The sequence below is a fragment of the Triticum aestivum genome, chromosome 4D (assembly GCF_018294505.1).
Source record: "Triticum aestivum cultivar Chinese Spring chromosome 4D, IWGSC CS RefSeq v2.1, whole genome shotgun sequence".
NCBI classification, from domain to species: domain Eukaryota; kingdom Viridiplantae; phylum Streptophyta; class Magnoliopsida; order Poales; family Poaceae; genus Triticum; species Triticum aestivum.
In genome coordinates this window covers 41,528,173-41,546,957 of record NC_057805.1, presented here as the reverse complement: position 1 = coordinate 41,546,957, position 18,785 = coordinate 41,528,173, and the positions used below count along the sequence as shown (strand labels likewise).

Below are 18,785 nucleotides of genomic sequence, written 5' to 3'. Positions count from 1 at the left end.
CGGAGCCCTCGCCGAGCCCGCCGCCGAGGTACTGCCGCCGGTCGTCTCGTGTTGACCGGTTTTCTGTAAAAAAAAACCTTTTGTTTTAAAAAAAACCCTAGATCTTTTTTTTCGGTTTTCTTATTTCGCGAGCGTTCACCGAACCGTTCGTTTTAACGAACGCGTTCATCGGTTTTTCTCTGTTAACGAACGTCCATTATTTAACTGTTCGTCCGTTTTTCTTTTTCGTCGGATTTTCTCGTTATTTTCTCGGATTCGATTTTCGATCGAATTTTCAAATCTGTTTAACTTTTCACTCGTTTATCGGAATCAGGTGATTCAAGCGCCTAGAGTTTTGTCTCGAAATTCTCTTTCCGTTTAACCTACTCAAACAAGTTTTTGCTACAGTAAAATTTGACCTAGATTCAGATTAGCAAACGAAGTTTCTTTCCTTCGCCGTTTGACTTTTGTTGCTTCTTTCGAGTTGATTCTTTTTGCAAACCGGAGTTCTTAAGTTGAACTTTTTGGTTGGATATTTTATTCGAGTTTTACCTATGTATTAGATGAGTGCTGATTGTATGCTTGTTTGTTTGCGATAGAGTACCCGGAGTGTGCCGCTTGTTACTTCGACTCGCTAGGTTTTGCGGATCATCAGCAAGGCAAGTAACACTTTGATCATACCCCGTTCATACCCAGTTTTTATTGCATTAGATCTGTTTTCCTCAAACACTTGCATGATTAGGATCTAATTAAATTGTGGGTATTGGGAAGTAGTTGAGGTAGTACCTATTACCTGTTTTTCTTATCAAACCCTTGGGAGTTACTTCTACGTTGCTTTTATTATTGCCATGCTATGCTCGTAGACGTGGATTGGGTTTGAGTGATATTCACGACAGATGTGAGATTGTTAATAATGGTTCAACTTAAGGTGGCAACTAAAACTCACATCTGGGTGGATTGAGGCACCTGGAGAACCCAGTGTTGTCTGTTTGTATAAGGTCCGCCACCCAGGCTCAAAGGGATCATAAGATTATTCATGCTAGAAACTTCCGTGTGCAGCCACAAGCTATTATGGGCTCTAGCATAGCTGAGTAGGTTACAGGATCTCTTGAAGAGGTGGACTAGCATATGTAGGGGAAAGTAGGTGTACCGGTCCATCCAGAGTAAAGAGTGATTGTTTCTGAAAGACTGTGTCTCAGTCATCCGTTTCTCAAACATCATGCAGTGCGAGAATCAAGCGGAGGCGATCGAGTCTTGTGGGGAAAAGTGCACAAACCTCTGCAGAGTGTACAAACTGATCATGATTAGCCGTGTCCCCGGTTATGGACAACTTGAGTATCTAGTACCTGGATTATCATTTGAATCTCATCACCGTGATACCTATAATTAATTTTGTTGGGTTATTGATGATACTTAATTGGGATTGAGTTGGAGGTACCTTCTCAATGTTTCAACCACCATGATAGTTAAATAAAATTTATTCCTTTGCAGTAGGATAAAATTGGCTTTTCGCAAAAACTGTAACCATAGAGCCTTTCCACCACCCATATATGCATATAGTATAGCATTATCATTGTTCATTGCTCTCTATGTGTTGCTTTGCCAGCATATTCTATGTGCTGACCCGTTTCGGGCTGCAACGTTTTATGTTGCAGACTTTTCAGACGACGAGTAAGGTGCTTTAGGTCGTGGTCTTATACTCAGTGATGCCGCTGGAGTTGATGGACTCACTTATCTTCCAAGTCTTCCGCTGTTATCGTTATTAGATGGCCTTAAGCCATGTTTATACTTAATCTCTTCGGAGATATTCGATGTAATAAGTGTGTGATTGCTACTCTGTTATAAATCCTCCATTTGTACTGTGCGTGTCAGCATTACTGATCCAGGGATGACACTGGTGCACAGCAGCACAGGCCATTTGAGGTCTGGTCGCTACAATAGGTTTTCTATTTTATCGGTCTCATGGTGTTAGTTGGGAGATCGGATTATAGGATCGATAGCCGTACTATCAAGGGGGGGGGCTCTCGAGTGAGTAGCTTGATCATATCATTCGGTGAGAGCTCAAAGCATTGCATTCTTGGTACCATCATATTTCTTGGTTCTTGTTTGGATTTTCTCTTTGTGAGGGTTTAGAGCTTGTGGTTATCTTCGCGACAAGCTCTAGTTCATCGAAAATCGATTTTCTATGCATCTTCTTTTGCGTTTTCGGTGTTGGAGTTTTTACCGGTCTTATTTGAGAAAGGTTCTCACCATTTTATTTTGGGTATTTTCGCAATTGCTATTTCTTGATATTTCTATCAAGATTGTGTTAGCCCTTGTCTCTAGCTTTCCAACAAACTTGGTTTCATCAAATTCGGAGTTCGTTCGCAAAAGTTCTGGCCGTTTCACTTTTACCGGTTCCCGCATCTCTCTGCCTAGTGCGGGCGACCAGGGTCACCCGAGCCCCTCCATAGTGACCTCTCTGGCCGGTCCGGGTGCCCGGGGTCTCGCCCCCCGGGGTCATCCGGGGTGCTCCCTCTCCTCCTTTGATCACCCCGGGTGCCCGGGCTCCTCCGCCTCCTCCTCTCGGCCCCCTCCGGGTGCCCGGCCCCCATGCAGCTGTGCTTCCCTTGTTCGTCCGGGTGCCTGGGGGTTCCCCCCCCGGTTCCCGGAGTTTCCCCCCGGGTTCCTGGAGTTTAGTGGCTTTTTCTCTGGGTTGTGCGGGTGCCCGGACCCCTTTTGTCTGGGTGCCCGGGGTGCAACGGTCATATTTTTCTTGGGGGTATTTATACCCCCTTCTTCCATCTCCAACCTAAGAAATCTGAGCAAGCCCCCCCCACCATTGTTGACCTCTTGGAGCTTGCTATCTCTCAATCCCTCCATTGATTCTTGCTAGTTTTGGGGGGGGGAAGAGAGAGGAGATCTAGATCCACATTTCCACCAATCACTTTCTCCTCCATGTAAGGGGAACCCCTTGGATCTAGATCTTGGAGTTCTTGGTGTTCTCCTTCTTGTTCTTCCTCTCATTTTCCTCCCTAGCTTCTGTTGCTTTGGTGGGATTTGGGAGTGAGGGACTTGGGCACTCCGTGTGCCCTTGCCATTGCATTAGTTGCACCGGTTTGAGTTCTCCATGGTGATACGTGAAAGTGAAAAGTTGAGAAGCTTGTTACTCTTGGGTGCTTGGTACCCTAGAGCTTGTTCCTCTTGGGTGCTTGGGCACCCTAGACGGTTGGTGATGCTTCGGAGCTCAATCATTGTGGTGTAAAGCTCCGGGCAAGCGTCGGGGTCTCCAATTAGGTTGTGGAGGTCGCCCCGAGCAATTTGTACGGGTTCCGGTGACCGCCCTTGCCAAAGTGTACGGGTTCGGTGACCGCCCCCAAGGGTTGCCATTTGTACGGGTTCGGTGACCGCCCTCAAGGGTCCCTTAGTGGAATCACGACAGCTTGCATTGTGCGAGGGCGTGAGGAGATTACGGTGGCCCTAGTGGCTTCTTGGGGAGCATTGTGCCTCCACACCGCTCCAAACGAAGATTAGCATCCGCAAGGGTGTGAACTTCGGGATACATAGTCGTCTCCACGTGCCTCGGTTATCTCTTACCCGAGCCCTTTACTTATGCACTTTACTTTGTGATAGCCATAGTATGACATGTTATATATCTTGCTATCACTTAGTTATTTATCTTGTTTACCATAACTTGTTGGTGCACATAGGTGAGCCTAGTTGATTTAGGTTTTGTGCTTGACAAATTAAACGCTAGTTTTATTCCGCATTTGTTCAAGCCTAAACCATAATTATTTTAAAGCGCCTATTCACCCTCCCTCTAGGCGACATCCACGATCTTTCACCAGGGCTTGTGGCCTCCTCGGGACTCTTCCGGCCCTCTCTCCAAGTCACGTAGGTGTCTTTTGGTCCAAGAAAAATCATCGTAAAGTTTCATTCTTTTTGGACTCTGTTTGATATTCCTTTTCTGTAAAACTCAAAAACAAGGAAAAAACATAAACTGGCACTAGGCTCTGGGTTAATAAGTTAGTCCAAAAATAATATAAAATAGCATATTAATGCATATAAAACATCCAAAATAGATAATATAATAGCATGGAATAATCAAAAATTATAGATACGTTGGAGACATATCAGTATGATAGAGAAACTGCTAGCTAATCCTTATGCAGGAGATGAAACAATACATCCTGATATGCACCTAATCTATGTGGATGAAGTTTGTGGATTATTTAAGCTTGCAGGTTTACCCGGAGATGAAGTTAAGAAGAAGGTCTTCCCTTTATCTTTGAAGAGAAAGGCATTGACATGGTATAGGCTATGTGATGATATCGGAACGTAGGATTGGAATCTTTTAAAATTGGAATTTCATCAAAAGTTTTATCCTATGCATCTGGTTCATCGTGATCAGAATTATATATATAATGTTTGGCCTCGTGAAGGAGAAAGCATCACTGAAGCTTGGGGGATGCTTAAGTACATGATGTACACATGCCCCAACATGAGCTCCCAAAGGAAATTATCATACAAAAGTTTTATGCTCGGCTTTCTCATGATGATCAAACCATGCTCGATTCTTCTTCGACTGGCTCCTTTATGAAGAGAACTATTGAATTCAAATGGGATATTCTGGAAAGAATTAACCACAACTCTGAAGATTGGGAACTCGACAAAGGTAACCAGTCAGGTATAATACTTGAGTTCGATTGTGTTAAATCTTTTATGGATACCGAAGCTTTTCATAAGTTTAGCACTAAATATGGACTTGACTCTGAGATGGTAGCCTCTTTTTCTGAATCATTTGCTACTCATGTTGATCTCTCTAAGGAGAAGCGGTTTAAATATCACCCCCTGCTAAAGAAAAGATTGAGGAGCCCATTATAGTTAAAGATGAAACTATCATTTACAATGTTGATCCAGTTGTTCCAACTGTTTATATTGAGATATCACCTTTCTCTGTTAGGATAAAGGAACATGCTAAGATTCCAACCGTGATTAACAAAAGTGATATTAGAGCACCTAGACCCTCTGAACAACTTAAAGTTGAACCTAATATTGCTATGGTTAAAGATCTCTTGGTCGATAATATACATGGGCATGTTATTTATTTCCGTGATGAAGCCACTAGAATTGCCAAGCCCGATACTAAAGATAAGAATAAACCTGTTGTGGACATGCCCGTTGTCTCAGTTAAGATAGGAGATCATTGTTGTCATGGCTTATGTGTTTTGGGTGCTGGTGTGAGTGCTATTCCGTTTACCTTATATCATGAAATTATGAATGACATTGCACCTACTGAAATAGAGGATATTGATGTTACTATTAAGCTTGCAAATAGAGATATTATTACACCGCTTGGGATTGTTAGAGATGTTGAAGTCTTGTGTGGAAAAATAAAATACCCTACTTAGCCTCGAGGATGAACTATTCACACATCACCATGAGAACGGAGGAGAAGTTGGTGTTGATGATGATGACGAAGATGCCCCTGGCGGCGGCCCGACGCCACCGGAGGGGAGGGGGGAAGGGGCCCCTCCTCCTTCTTCTTCTTCTTGGAGGGGGTGAGCTCTCCCCAAGATTGGATCTCTCTTTTATCTTCTGTTTTTTCTCTTATGTTTTCTGGCCTTTGATCGTTTTGTTTATAGCCGGAGTTCCGTAACTCCGGCATGGCTGAAATTTTGAGAGGATTTTCCTTCGCAGATTATCTTTTTTGCGACGCAAGAAGGGGTCCAACCAACCTAGGGGCTTCCCATAAGTCGGGAGGTGCGTCCTAGGGGTAGGGCGCGTCGGCACGGCTTGTGGGGCCCTCTGGCACCATCTTACATTGATTCTTTCTCACAAAAATCACATATATTCCATAAAAACCATCATAAATTTTCATCATGTTTGGACCTTCCTAGATATGGATTTCTTATACGAAACAAAAAACATGCAAAAAACAGGAACTGACACTGGGCACTAGATTAATAAATTAGTCAGTAAAAATAATATAAATGTGCACCAAAACCATATATAACTGATGTAAATATAGCATGAACACTTCATAAATTATAGGTACATTAGAGAGGTATTTTTTGAAAGCAAGAGTAATTGAAAGAAACTAACCAGTAACAAGAGTGCAAAGGTGCGACAAGTGGCCCAGTCATTAATTATGCTATGGAAAAACCAATTGTTTTACTTATAGGGACCAAGGCGTTCTCGAGGACACATGGGAATTTCACCAAGTTACATTCATCAAGATTCATTGAGTCATTGTTCACTGTTTTGATAGTTTGTTGTGCGGTGGAACCTACGATAAGGTCTTGTTCTTACTTGAACAAACAACCTACTTATGAGTACACCCCTTATGCAAGTATACGCAAATACAAGAGGGTAATTAAGATAATATCTAACCATATCAATAAATTTTACGGATCCAACATCCCTCATGCAAAAGTTTAAAAACTTAGGGTACAGTAATATCTGTTAGTCCAGCCATCCAATTATGAACAGGAAAATCACGCGATGCTCTTCTCAAGGCCCTTAAATGTGAAGTGGTGTGTAGTCGACATTCGCAACACCACTACATAATTACACAACAACACAATATCAAAATATGGAACTAGATTCAACTCCACAAGAGTACTAACAACAAGGTTTATCCCATGTCCTCAAGAACATAACGGACTACCCGCAATACATCATGTGGATCATGATCAATGGAGATGAATGTATGAATAACAATCTGAACATATGAATCTTTCACCAATAAAATTGCTATCCGTAAACTACAATGAGTAATCAACACCAAAAACTACACTCAGCAAAGGATCTGTGGCAAAAGTTCATAGATCAAAAAGATCGGGTGAAGGGAGTTGATGAAGATGAAGGTGCTGATGAAGATGTTGATGGAGATGATGATCCCAATGATAATCACAGTGTTAGTGATGACGATAGCTTCGAAGCCCCCCTAGGGATGAATCTCTAGCAGAATCAGCCTGCCCGAGGGCAAAAGTGCACTGCCTCGGTTCCTCCTCGCAGACAGCGGCAAAAAAATCACCAAAAAAATCACGTATTAGGCCAGGTGGAATTTTATGGCAAAAGGGATTCGGAAGGCGGTGGACAGGGGCTCCATGAGACCCACCATGCCTCCAACGGTGTGTTGCCCTGCTGCTTGGATGCCCTATGGACCCTCTGGCCCATCTTCTCGCTCTTAGCTCCTTTTATTCATGAAAATCAGTAAAAAAAACAACCTTTTCTTCTGTAATTTTGACTCTGTTTTCCAGTTGCCCGGTGTTTCCTTGAGAATTTTTTCTCCGTGTATTGCATGCAAGTTAAAGATCTGCGACTTCCAGCTACGCAAGGCACCTAACGAGGGTACTGGCGGAAATCTGCATTGTCACTAATACATGAAATCTCTCATGAAAGATATGCATTGCAAAGCTATACATCTCAGTGCAATCGCCCACAACGTTAAAACATGGGCCAACCAATTAAAGCACCAAGCGTTTGCGACTAAGTGTACAGAAGGTTCTCCAAGCTTCTCATCCATGTTGGTTTTTTCCTTCTTTTTTCTGCCTTCTTTAGTTATGGTTTACTGTTGTTTTTGGATTATTATTTTGGTTCCTAATTTGTTTCTTTTGTGGTGCATTTTGTAGTCTAATTTTTTCTCTCTTTCTTCTTTTCATTTTTAAATACGCACACCTTCTTAAAATTGTGGACAATTTTTGACTTCGAGTATTTTCAAACTCATGAGAGTTTTCAAGTATATTTTAAAATTGTGGAAGTCCCGGACAATTTTTAAAATTCATGAACAGTTTTTGAATTCAAGTATATTTTCTAAAATTCATGAATATTGTTTTGAATTCATGAGCATTGTTTGGATTCATGGACATTTTTTTCAAATTCATGAACATATTTAGTTAATGAGTATTTTTCAAATTTGCAAACATTTTCAGATTCAGAAACAGTTTTTCAACATATTTTGTAATCTCAAATATTTTATTGCATTTGTGATTTTTTGAATGCATGATTGTTTTTCAAATGATCAAACTTTTTAAAAAATCATGAAATTTATAAGTTAATCCACATTATGTTATAACCCTAAATATTTTTAATGAAAATTAGACTAGGTAAAATAATAGTAGTAATAATAAATAGGCTTGTGTTTGCTACCTAAGCACGTGCAGTCGCTCCGACGCAGTGCCGGACCCATTTAGAGGTGCGTTGTGGGTGAGCGGTCTCGTTATAGCTCACAAGAGCAATATATATAGTAGGGAGCTCCTATTGGACGGTCATTGTGTCTACTTTTTTTGAGACAAGATCTTGTGTCTAATAACAGTGTGACGCACAGGGGGTCACACGCCTGGGTCGGCCCATTGGGAGGAAAGCGTGCGACGTTGTACCTCACGTACTTTTTTATTGATAGCTTGTAGCTCGTGTACTTTCCCAATTCCGATACTTTAGCTTGTGGTTTAAAAATTTGCGGACATTTTTTTGCTAAGAAGTGAAGTGAACATTATTTGGGAACGAGAACTTTTTAAATTTTTTGAACATTTTCCTAAAATGGCTACATCTTTTGAAAGCATGAACATTTTTTTTTTAATTTTTGGTAATTTCAATCATTTTTTAGAAAGCATTTGTTTTCTGAAATTCCTGCACTTTACTTGAAATTTAGAACCTTTCTTGAAAATAGGGAACAACTTTCAACATTTCAATCATTGTCTGAATGAACAATTTTATTGAAAATTTCAGCATTTTTTCCAAAATGTGAACAATTTTGAAATTATGAGCATTTTTAAGCGATAATTTTATTTAAACGAGAACATTTTTGGGAAACCTGAAAAAGTATTGGAAATCCGAAAGTTTTTTAAAAAATGGAACATATTTTTAAAACTTTTGGAAATTTATGAATATACGAAAAAATAAAAAGAGAAGAAGAGGAAAAAAGAAACAGAAAAAACAAAAAAGAAAAAAGAAATGATAAAAGACCAAGGAAAAAAACTTACTCAAACGGAGCCGTTGTGCATAACTTTGGAACGTCAAATTGGGCTGGCTCAGCTCGGTCACTCTGCGAGCTTCAACAGCATTTGACGCAACGAGCTTCATATAGGGTTTCCTGTGTAGCAGCTTACATTTTTTTAGGGAATTAAAATCATTTATTTCTCCGATTTTCTGTTTTTTTTAGCCAACTCCGATTTTCTGTTTTTTTAGGTGAACCAGGGAATTTATTCAATATGCAAAAAATGTGGAATACTAATAATGTTCGGAACACTCCCTAGCCACATATGTCTACAAGCTGCAAGAGAAGATGCAACTTTAGCTAACATGTGAGCTTCGAAATTTGCTTCACGGGGCTCAAACGGAAACTGCACTTGCTCAAACTCCTGACTACGGTGGTGTGTCTCATTCAGAATTGGTGCATAAACTGATGCTTCTCCCTTTTTGATACTAGTTACCACCTCTAAGCAGTCTGAGCCAACTACCACATCTCGCAGGTTTAGGTCTTGGGCTAGTGCCATCACCTCGTTGCATGCATGAGCTTCTAGGCTCGCAGGGTCTGTCAGTCCGCCGAAGATGATGGCTAAGGCTCCCAAGAATTGTCCCGCCTTATCTCTGCAAATCGCCGCCGCTGCACCAGACTTGCCGTTGCGTGACAGTCCCCCATCAACATTGATCTTCAAACTGTTTCCTTCTGGAGGAATCCATTTGTTCGTCCTTCGGCGCTGTTCTTTCGGAACGGAAGTTTTAACAGGCCGAGCGGCAGCAATGTTTAAGTCCTGTAGATACCTTGTGATGAAACTTATAGTAGTCAAAGGACTTTGGAATTCATTATCATGAATAGCTCGTCTCCTCGCCCACCATATTGCCCAAAGGGTAACCAAAACCCGAGCCAGATCCTCTTGATTCATTGTTTCGAAGAGCCAAAAGAGCCATAGACGAGCGTCTTCAGTTTGATTTGAAATTATATGCTCCAAAATCTCTTCATCACCAAGTGCCCAGACGCACCTGGCCATCCGGCACTCAAATAACGAATGTCGCCAAGTATCGACTGCGGCATTGCAAATTGAACAGACCGGCGAGGTTGCCATGTTTCTTCCATACCTCGTCGTGCCAGTTGGCAGTGATGTATGTGCTAATCTCCATGTGAAAACACGCAGCTTAGAAGGCACCAAGCCCTTCCACAATCTGGTCCAGTCCTTCTTTTCTCCTTCTTGATTCGAATGGCTTGGTCTATTCTCTAACCAATCTTCTCTCTGCATTTTTATTCCAGTGAGCATTCTATAAGCAGATCGGACTGAAAAAAATACCCCTTTTATCACAGTGCCAAGCCCAGAAATCAGACCGCACTCTTGAACTAAGTGGTATATCCGTTATAACATCAATATCTTGTTCAATGAAGTGTTCCTTCAGAACTTGTCTGTCCCAAGTTTTTGTAGCCCCATCAATAAGCTCGCTAACAAGCATAGGGGGATTTTGTGTTCGTGCACATATTGGCCTAAGTTTATACTCTCTGGGAAGCCAATTGTCATACCAAATGTTTGTATCCACACCCGTGCCTATTCTTTTGATTAGGCCCAAGGACAGAACCTCTTTTCCTTCATTGACAGCACGCCACACTTGCGAGGGATTCGAGCCCAATTGTGCATCCAGTAGATCACACTCAGGATAGTACCTTGCTTTGAGGACTCAGCACTCAACGAATCAGGATGTTGCCTGAGTCGCCAAGCTTGCCTTGCCAAAAGTGCCAAATTAAAAAGTTCTATATCTACGGGCTCAAACTATGTGGATCAGATCCAACCAACGTGGCGGTGACCGTGTGTGAACGAACTTACCAGTACTTGGGCCCTTATCTCTTTCAGGGCCGAACCGAATGTGTACCCTTCGAAAAAAGAACCGGGTTCCTCCGTATGGGCGTTCACCGTGATCCAGTGCCGCACCAGTTCAGTCGGCCCGCCATGGCCGTTCTTTTCCTTTGTTGCGAAGGCATGGCACGGCACGGCGCACGAGCGGCAGACGCACGCAGAGATCCCGGGCGCGGAGCCCCAGAAATCCGATCCCACCTGTCTGCCTACTCGCGTATCTCGATCAGCTGCACTGCACCGCACTCCTCGCTTTCCCCTTTCCTTCCCCCGATCCTTTCCGAACGGACAAAAAGTAAACGCGCCAGAGAACCTTCGCCTCATCGCCACTACCTCCGATTGATTCTCCCCCGCCACCGCACCGCATCATTCCTCCTCATCCGTCGGCGATCGGCATAAGGCAGCGCTCCACCCCGTTGGCATACCCAGACTAACTCATCGCGTGCCGGATCAGCTCCAGCCATGGCGTCGATGCAGGCTCCCGCGCCGGGGCCGTCAGGGTACCCGCCGCACGGCGGCCAGGCCGCGCGCCCGCAGTCCACGGCCGTCGCCGTCACGGCGGCCAGCAACGGCGCCGGAAACCCCTACGTGCAGGTCACCCCGGCCAGCGCGTCCCCCTCCACCTGCCAGTGTGCGTAACTCGTCTCCTTCGATTCCTCAATACTACTCTGTACTCTCGTGTGTCCGTCGATCCTGACGCCGGCGTGCTCTGGCGCCGCCTTGCAAGTGCAGCCATCATGAAGGCGCTGGGGCGGTACGGCAAGCTGCTGGAGGACGGCACCCGCAAGGCCGCCGACACCACCGGCAACATCTGGAACCACCGTACGTATTATTCATCCCTGCTTCGGATCATGATGCACGCACACTGACACGCACGTTTTGGCCTCGCGCAGTCCGGACGGCGCCGAACATGGCGGACGCGGCGGTGGCGCGGCTGGCGCAGGGGACCAAGGTGTACGCGGAGGGCGGGCACGAGAGGGTGTTCCATCAGGTGTTCGGCGCCGTGCCCGGGGAGCAGCTCCGCAAGGCCTACGCCTGCTACCTCTCCACCTCATCCGGCCCCGTCATCGGCACGCTCTACCTCTCCACGGCCCGCCTCGCCTTCTGCAGCGACTCCCCCGTCTCCTACCACGCCCCCTCCCCCACCCAGCCGCCGGAGCCCATGTACTACAAGGCAAGCATCCTCACTTCATTAGCTTCAGTTCACTTGGCACTGTCAACAATCTCATTCACCGGCTGCGCTGCAGGTGGTGCTTCCGCTGAACCAGGTGAGGACGGTGAGCCCGTCCGCCAGCATGTGGAGGCCGTCGGAGCGGTACATCCAGGTGGCCACCACCGACAACCACGAGTTCTGGTTCATGGGCTTCGTCTCCTACGACAAGGCGCTCAAGCACCTCTCCGACGCCCTGCAGCGCCGTCCCTGACCGATCCCCGTCCGTCCGTCCGTCTGCACCATCGCAGCTGCTAGGAGTATAAGCTCCAGTTCTTCGGCAGTGGCACTATCCTGTCACTGACTGATCAGTGTTTGTACTCTTCATTCCTGTACCGCAACTCGCCCCATCAGCAGTTCTTGCTCTGGAATAATTTATAAGACACCAATAAAGCTCCGTTGCCTGCCGTCGGTATCACCAACCAAGAAGGGTGTTACTACTACTAATCATCGATAGGCAGCGCCGGATACGGATAAGAAAGCTCTAGGCCTCGCAAGCACCAGCTATTTCATACTCGGATTCGTCGCTGGATTGATACAGTTGCGTTGCGTCCAAATTTAGCTGCTCCCTCCGATCCATATTAATTGTCGCAGATTCAGCGCTGTGACGATTAGTATGGATGCGGAGGGAGCAGTAGGTTTCTCACGCACACCAGCCTCTGCTCTGGGATTACAGAGCTTTGCACTGTATGTAACCCTGAACCTCGCATAAAATTACAATCTGCAGCTTGTACAGTACCATAGTAGTATTACAGTACACTTGGTACAAACATAATAGCAGAAGCTAGTCAAGTGCCTCACAATTTACAACAACGTAACATAGCAAAACTGTTGCCGTCGGCGTCGATCCATCTTGGTCTGTATATAGAGTTCAGTTCATCATGCATGGCAATATGGCATGGAGATATGGCGGACGACGTGAATGAGCTCGCGACAAGCACGGCGAAGTGGCGGTGGTGCGCGCGGTATGTGTTGTGTGTGGAACTATGGGTATAATTGATGGATGGATGGAGGGGTGGGCCGGATCAATGGAGCGGCGCGGGCGTCCGCGGGTGCAGGCGGTCGTCGTGGTCGGAGCTGTCGACGCGGTTCTTGAGCGCGGCGAGGCGGCCCCGGACGCTGAGGTCGATGGTGTGCGAGTCGTCGAGGCCGTAGCAGACGACGAAGCCGGCGATGAGCGACGGCTCCACCACGTTCTCGATGGCGAGGTTGACGAAGCCGGTGATCCGGCGCATCTTGCGCGCGATGAGCTCGGTCTGGCGCGCGTCGAGCGCCACGGCGGACGACACCACCACGCGCAGCGCGTGCAGCGGGGGCGCGGCGGCGGCCGCGCCCGCGCCCTCGCCGCCCTCCTCGGCGATGGACGTCATGCTGTCCCTGTCCAGCAGCGAGCGCAGGAAGTTGAGCGTCACCGGCTGGAACGGCGGCACCACGGCCCCCTTCTGCTGCTCCGCGCTCTTGATGACGGCGGCCTCGTCGGCGTGCCCGGCGCCGACGTAGCTACTGCTGCTGGCCCGAAGCAGCGTCTGCGTCTGCCGCCTCGGGGCGCGGTGGGCGGTGCTGGGGCCGACGTCGAAGCGGAGCGACGCCGGCATGCCGCCGTCCTTGGCGGCGGCGGCGGCCGGGAAGGCCGCGTGGGCGCCGCCGGGGCTGATGGGCTGGTTCAAGATGTTCATTGTCGAAGCTAGCTACTGGGGTCGGCCGGGGAGGACAGGAGACACGAACAGGAATCGGGGTTTTGAAGCAGGAGTGGAGTTCCGGACGCGAGGCCGGAGCAGGGGGGTGTGGTGGTGATACTGATAGTAGCTGGCTGCTGGTGGCCACAGGCGAGGGAGATAAGGTGAGGCTGAGGTAGGGGGGGAGAGTCGGGGAGGGGAAGGCGAGGGAGAGAATTTGGCGTGAACACGATGCGGCCCCGGCAGCCGCACCCGCCCCATCCGGAGGAATCTGCGTGCCGCACCCGCCCAATCCCGTGTGCGCTGGTCATGTGGTCCCCGCGTCTCGCGCGCGCGCCCCCCGCGCCGCGCGACGGGCCGTCCGTCACGTTTTTCTCGGCACGACCACGAGCCGGTCCCGATTATTCACGGACACGAGAACATGGCTATATTTTGTGGTGGCTACCACATGCCGTGCTGCTGGCGACGGCTCAGAGCCGTCCCTGCCCTGCCGTGCGGTGCGGTGCTTCTCTCTCTCTTTGGAAGAGAAAAGGCTTTTTACCGTGGCTGCCGTGCTGCGGCGAGCAAAGCGCCACTCCACCGGTGGCGATAGCGGTGGCGGAACACAGCGATTTCATGCCTGTCCTACGAGTGGAAACAAACATTTCGCGTCGTGTGTGCTGTTTCACACAACAACTCCCAGACATGACACATGCGTTGTGCATTTGTGCTAGCAGTACTGCCTTTGCTGTGCTTGAGCTGTGATGAACTGACACGAGAAAAAACAAAACTACGGTGAGTTGGTGAGCAAGATCAAGTGAATGTCATGTGCTGCTTGGCCTTTTTCGGCGATGCACGCCTGCTGTGCTGCCACGGATCCAAGCGGACGGACGGCTCTGCGATCGTCCGGGTGCCTAGATACTGGTTTCCACAAAACCAGAACTAGAGCTGGTTGGACTACTTGCTGTAAATTATTACGAGCTGCCCTAAGAAAATTAGCAGCACTTCCCACCAAAAAGGTGAGTTGTACAACTGTTAACTCAAAAAACAGCTGGTAGCAACACTATAACCGCAATCCTTTCAATCATTAGCAGGACAAACATGGTGATCGATCGCCAAAGAACATCCCATATTGTATTTGTTCAACACCTGATTCTATGTGCTTAAGAAGTGAAGATGCAGGCCTCCTTACTTGCAATATTAGTGCATTTTACCGCATTCAAGAATAAATGAGATAAAAGTTCGGGTTCCTGATGGCCAGTATCTATTCTCTCCTTGCAATATTACAGAAAACAGAACTAATAATTCAGACATAGAACTGATAAATGATCTTCATATTAATCAGATACTACTTTCTACTTCCGTTCTAAATACTCCCTCCGTCCAAAATTACTCGTCACCTAAATAGATAAAAATGGATGCAACTAGAACTAAAATACGTCTAGATACACCCATTTCTCCGACAAGTATTTCCGGACGGAGGGAGTATAAGTCTTTTTAGAGATTTCAATATGGACTACATACGGAGCAAAATGAGAGAATCTACATATTAAAGTATGTCTATATACATCCGTATGTAGTCTATATTGAAATCTCTAAAAAAGACTTATATTTAGAAACGGAGGCGGTAGGTGCAATCATTTTATATCCTACCAACAGTTTGCACCTCTTGGCAGAGGGATTGTGGATTTATTGACCATTTTGTGGACAAGGAGGTTGTTAGACTTCAAACAAGTAACAGATACATACTATAAGATTATGAATAATGATGGTAGGAACTAGGGTTCTACCGGGTCTAGGCCGGAGGTTGTAGGGGAAGGAGGGTGCTGGACGTGGACGGACACGCGGTCGCCGGCGGCTGGGCGCCGTCGTGCGTGAGGGAGGAGGCGGGCGCGATGGCAAGAGGCGACTAGGGTTTAGGGTTCCGGCTCCTGAGGGAGCCGGGCAATAGAATTGTCTTATTGCTTGATTTCTAAAAGAGTCTTTACAGCTGCTTATATAATCCCGATGCTAATAAAAATAAGATAACTCTTGGGCTAAGCCCCTAACTAAACGCGCCTAATGGGCCTCCTCCGGGTATAAGTTACCCCGGTCATAACATCTCTCCCCGCCTGTGCAAACAGCTCGTCCTCGAGCTGGAAGTCTGGGTAGTGTTGCCGGAACTCGTCGCGTTGCTCCCAAGTGGCCTCCTCCTCCGGAAGGCCGTCCCACTGGATCAACAAGCACCACACCCCTCGATGGAGCTGGGCCTGCAACACCTTCGCTGGCCCAGGAAGGAGGCGCCCGTCGGAGGTCGGAGGAAGCGCCAGCGTGGCCGCCGGTGGCTCCCCACGGAAAGGCTTCAGCAACCCCACATGGAAGACGTCGTGGATGCGAGCACCGGCCAGAAGCTGAAGGCGCTAGGCCACCTTTCCGATGCGCTCCAACATGGAAAATGGCCCGGCGTAGCGAGGGCCCAGCTTGCGCTTCGCGCATGGGTCAAGGGACCGCGTAGAGCGGTGAAGAAGGCGCAACCACACCCAATCACCCAGCGCGAACTCCGCCTCACGGTGGTGGCCGTCGTAGTAGTGCTTGGCCAGCTGCTGGGCCTGAATGAGACGTTGCCGCACTTCCGCAAGCATCTCATCGTGGCTGCGAAGAAGGTCGCCTGCCGCCTCCGTTCGAACCGTCTCCGAGTCAACCGGCAGGATGGGCGGGGGCGGTCGTCCGTAGACCACCTCGAATGGCGTAGCGCGCAGGACGGAGTGATAAGAGGTGTTGAAGCAGTACTCCGCCCATGCGAGCCATGAAGGAAATATGCCCTAGAGGCAATAATAAAGTTGTTATTTATATTTCCTTATATCATGATAAATGTTTATTATTCATGCTGGAATTGTATTAACCGGAAACTTAGTACATGTGTGAATACATAGACAAACAGAGTGTCACTAGTATGCCTCTACTTGACTAGCTCGTTGAATCAAAGATGGTTATGTTTCCTAGCCATAGACATGAGTTGTCATTTGATTAACGGGATCACATCATTAGAGAATGATGTAATTGACTTGACCCATTCCGTTAGCTTACCACTTGATCGTTTAGTATATTGCTATGACTTATACATGTTCCTATGACTATGAGATTATGCAACTCCCGAATACCGGAGGAACACTTTGTGTGCTACCAAACGTCACAACGTAACTCGGTGATTATAAAGGTGCTCTAAAGGTGTCTCCGATGGTGTTTGTTGAGTTGGCATAGATCGAGATTAGGATTTGTCACTCCGATTATCGAAGAGGTATCTCTGGGCCCTCTCGGTAATACACATCACTATAAGCCTTGCAAGCAATGTGACTAATGAGTTAGTTTCGGGATGTTGCATTACGGAACGAGTAAAGAGACTTTTCGGTAACGAGATTGAACTAGGTATTGAGATACCGACGATCGAATCTCGGGCAAGTAACATACCGATGACAAAGGGAACAACGTATGTTGTTATGCGGTTTGACCGATAAAGATCTTCGTAGAATATGTGGGAACCAATATGAGCATCCAGGTTCCGATATTGGTTGTTGACCGGAGATGAGTCTCGGTCATGTCTACATAGTTCTCGAACCCGTAGGGTCCGCATGCTTAACGTTCGGTGACGATCAGTATTATGAGTTTATGTGTTTTGATGTACCGAAGGTAGTTTGGAGTCCCGGATTTGATCACGGACATGACGAGGAGTCTCGAAATGGTCGAGACGTAAAGATCGATATATTGGAACCCTATGTTTGGACATTGGAATGGTTCCGGGTGAGATCGGCATTTACCGGAGTACCGGGAGGTTACCGGAACCCCCCGGGAGGTATATGGGCCTTATTTTGCCATACTGGGAGAGAGGGAGCATATGAGGGGGCGCGCCCCCCAAGCCCAATCCGAATTAGGTGGGGGGCCGCCCCCCCTTTCCTTCCTCCTTCCTCCCCCTTCCTTCCACTCCTAGTCCAACTAGGGAAGGGGGGATCCTACTCCCGGTGGGAGTAGGACTCCCCTTGGGGCGCGCCTAGGAGGCCGGCCCTCTCCCCCTCCTCCACTCCTTTATATATGGGGGAGGGGGCACCCCATAGACACACAAGTTGATCATTGATCTCTTAGCCATGTGTGGTGCCCCCTCCACCATAATCCACCTCGGTCATATCGTTGCAGTGCTTAGGCGAAGCCCTGCGTCGGTAGCTTCATCATCGCCGTCGTGCTGACGAAGCTCTCCCTCGACACTCTGCTGGATCGTGAGTTCGTGGGCGCGCCTAGGGTAGTTAGACAACACTCTCCCCTCTCGTTGCTATGCATCACCATGATCTTGCGTGTGCGAAGGATTTTTTTTAAACTACTACGTTCCCCAACAAGCCAGTCCACCCAAGCGCGAGGACGATCACCTATGACACAACGCAAATACATGGCAATCACCTTATTCACCACCCCGGATTGGCTGTCCGTCTGAGGATGGAAGGTCGTGCTCAGGCAGAGCTTCACGCCCGCCATCCGGAAGAAATCGTGCCAGACATGCCCCGTGAACACTGGGTCCCGGTCGCTGACGATCGAGGAGGGAAACCCGTGGAGGCAGATGATGCCGTCGAAGAAGGCACGGGCCACGGACTCGGCAGTGTAGGGATGGCTGAGCGCGATGAAGTGAGCATACTTGGAGAAGCGGTCAACCACCGTGAGGATGACGGACTTGCCTCCCACCTTGGGGTGGCCCTCGATGAAGTCCATGGAGATATCAGCCCAAACCTGAGAGGGCACCTCCAAGGGTTGTAGCAAACCAGTCGGCCGCAGCGTCTCCGTCTTGTTGCGCTGGCATGTCACACAAGACCGCACTCAGTCCCGGACCAGGGCCCGATCACCGGGGATGTAGAAGTCGGCGCGGAGACGGTGGAGGGTCTTCTGTACACCCTCGTGGCCGACCGAGTGTGCCAGCAGCAGAACCTGGTGACGGAGGTCGCTGTGGTCCGGGTGTCAGTTTCTCCAACTTTAGTTGAACCGAGTGTGGCTACGCCCGGTCCTTGTTGAAGGTTAAAACAGCACATACTTGACGAAAAATCATTGTGGTTTTGATGCGTAGGTAAGAACGGTTCTTGCTCAGCCCGTAGTAGCCACGTAAAA

The 18,785-nt window shown here is 47.7% G+C and overlaps 2 protein-coding genes across 2 annotated transcripts; one reads left to right on the top strand and one right to left on the bottom strand.

The window, feature by feature from the left end:
* The first annotated feature begins 10,960 nt into the window (after nt 1-10,960).
* LOC123096039 (GEM-like protein 1) lies at nt 10,961-12,406 on the top strand. The gene is made up of 4 exons (XM_044517623.1): nt 10,961-11,430; nt 11,532-11,621; nt 11,693-11,973; nt 12,047-12,406. The coding sequence occupies exons 1-4, from the start codon at nt 11,262-11,264 to the stop codon at nt 12,221-12,223; spliced, it is 717 nt and encodes a 238-aa protein (XP_044373558.1). The 5' UTR covers nt 10,961-11,261; the 3' UTR covers nt 12,224-12,406.
* A 295-nt stretch (nt 12,407-12,701) lies between these two features.
* LOC123096040 (ATP synthase delta chain, chloroplastic) lies at nt 12,702-13,915 on the bottom strand. Its single transcript, XM_044517624.1, has one exon. It carries the CDS (start codon nt 13,683-13,685, stop codon nt 13,035-13,037), a length of 651 nt encoding a protein of 216 aa, XP_044373559.1. The 5' UTR covers nt 13,686-13,915; the 3' UTR covers nt 12,702-13,034.
* Nucleotides 13,916-18,785: the final 4,870 nt, after the last annotated feature.

Excerpts from the sequence above, each read along its gene's own strand:
- LOC123096040 (XM_044517624.1), bottom strand. The coding sequence starts at position 13,685 with ATGAACATCTTGAACCAGCCCATCAGCCCCGGCGGCGCCCACGCGGCC.
- LOC123096039 (XM_044517623.1), top strand. The coding sequence starts at position 11,262 with ATGGCGTCGATGCAGGCTCCCGCGCCGGGGCCGTCAGGGTACCCGCCG. Across the intron at positions 11,622-11,692 it reads CGGCAACATCTGGAACCACC|TCCGGACGGCGCCGAACATG; the intron begins GTACGTATTATT and ends GGCCTCGCGCAG. Across the intron at positions 11,974-12,046 it reads CGGAGCCCATGTACTACAAG|GTGGTGCTTCCGCTGAACCA; the intron begins GCAAGCATCCTC and ends GCTGCGCTGCAG.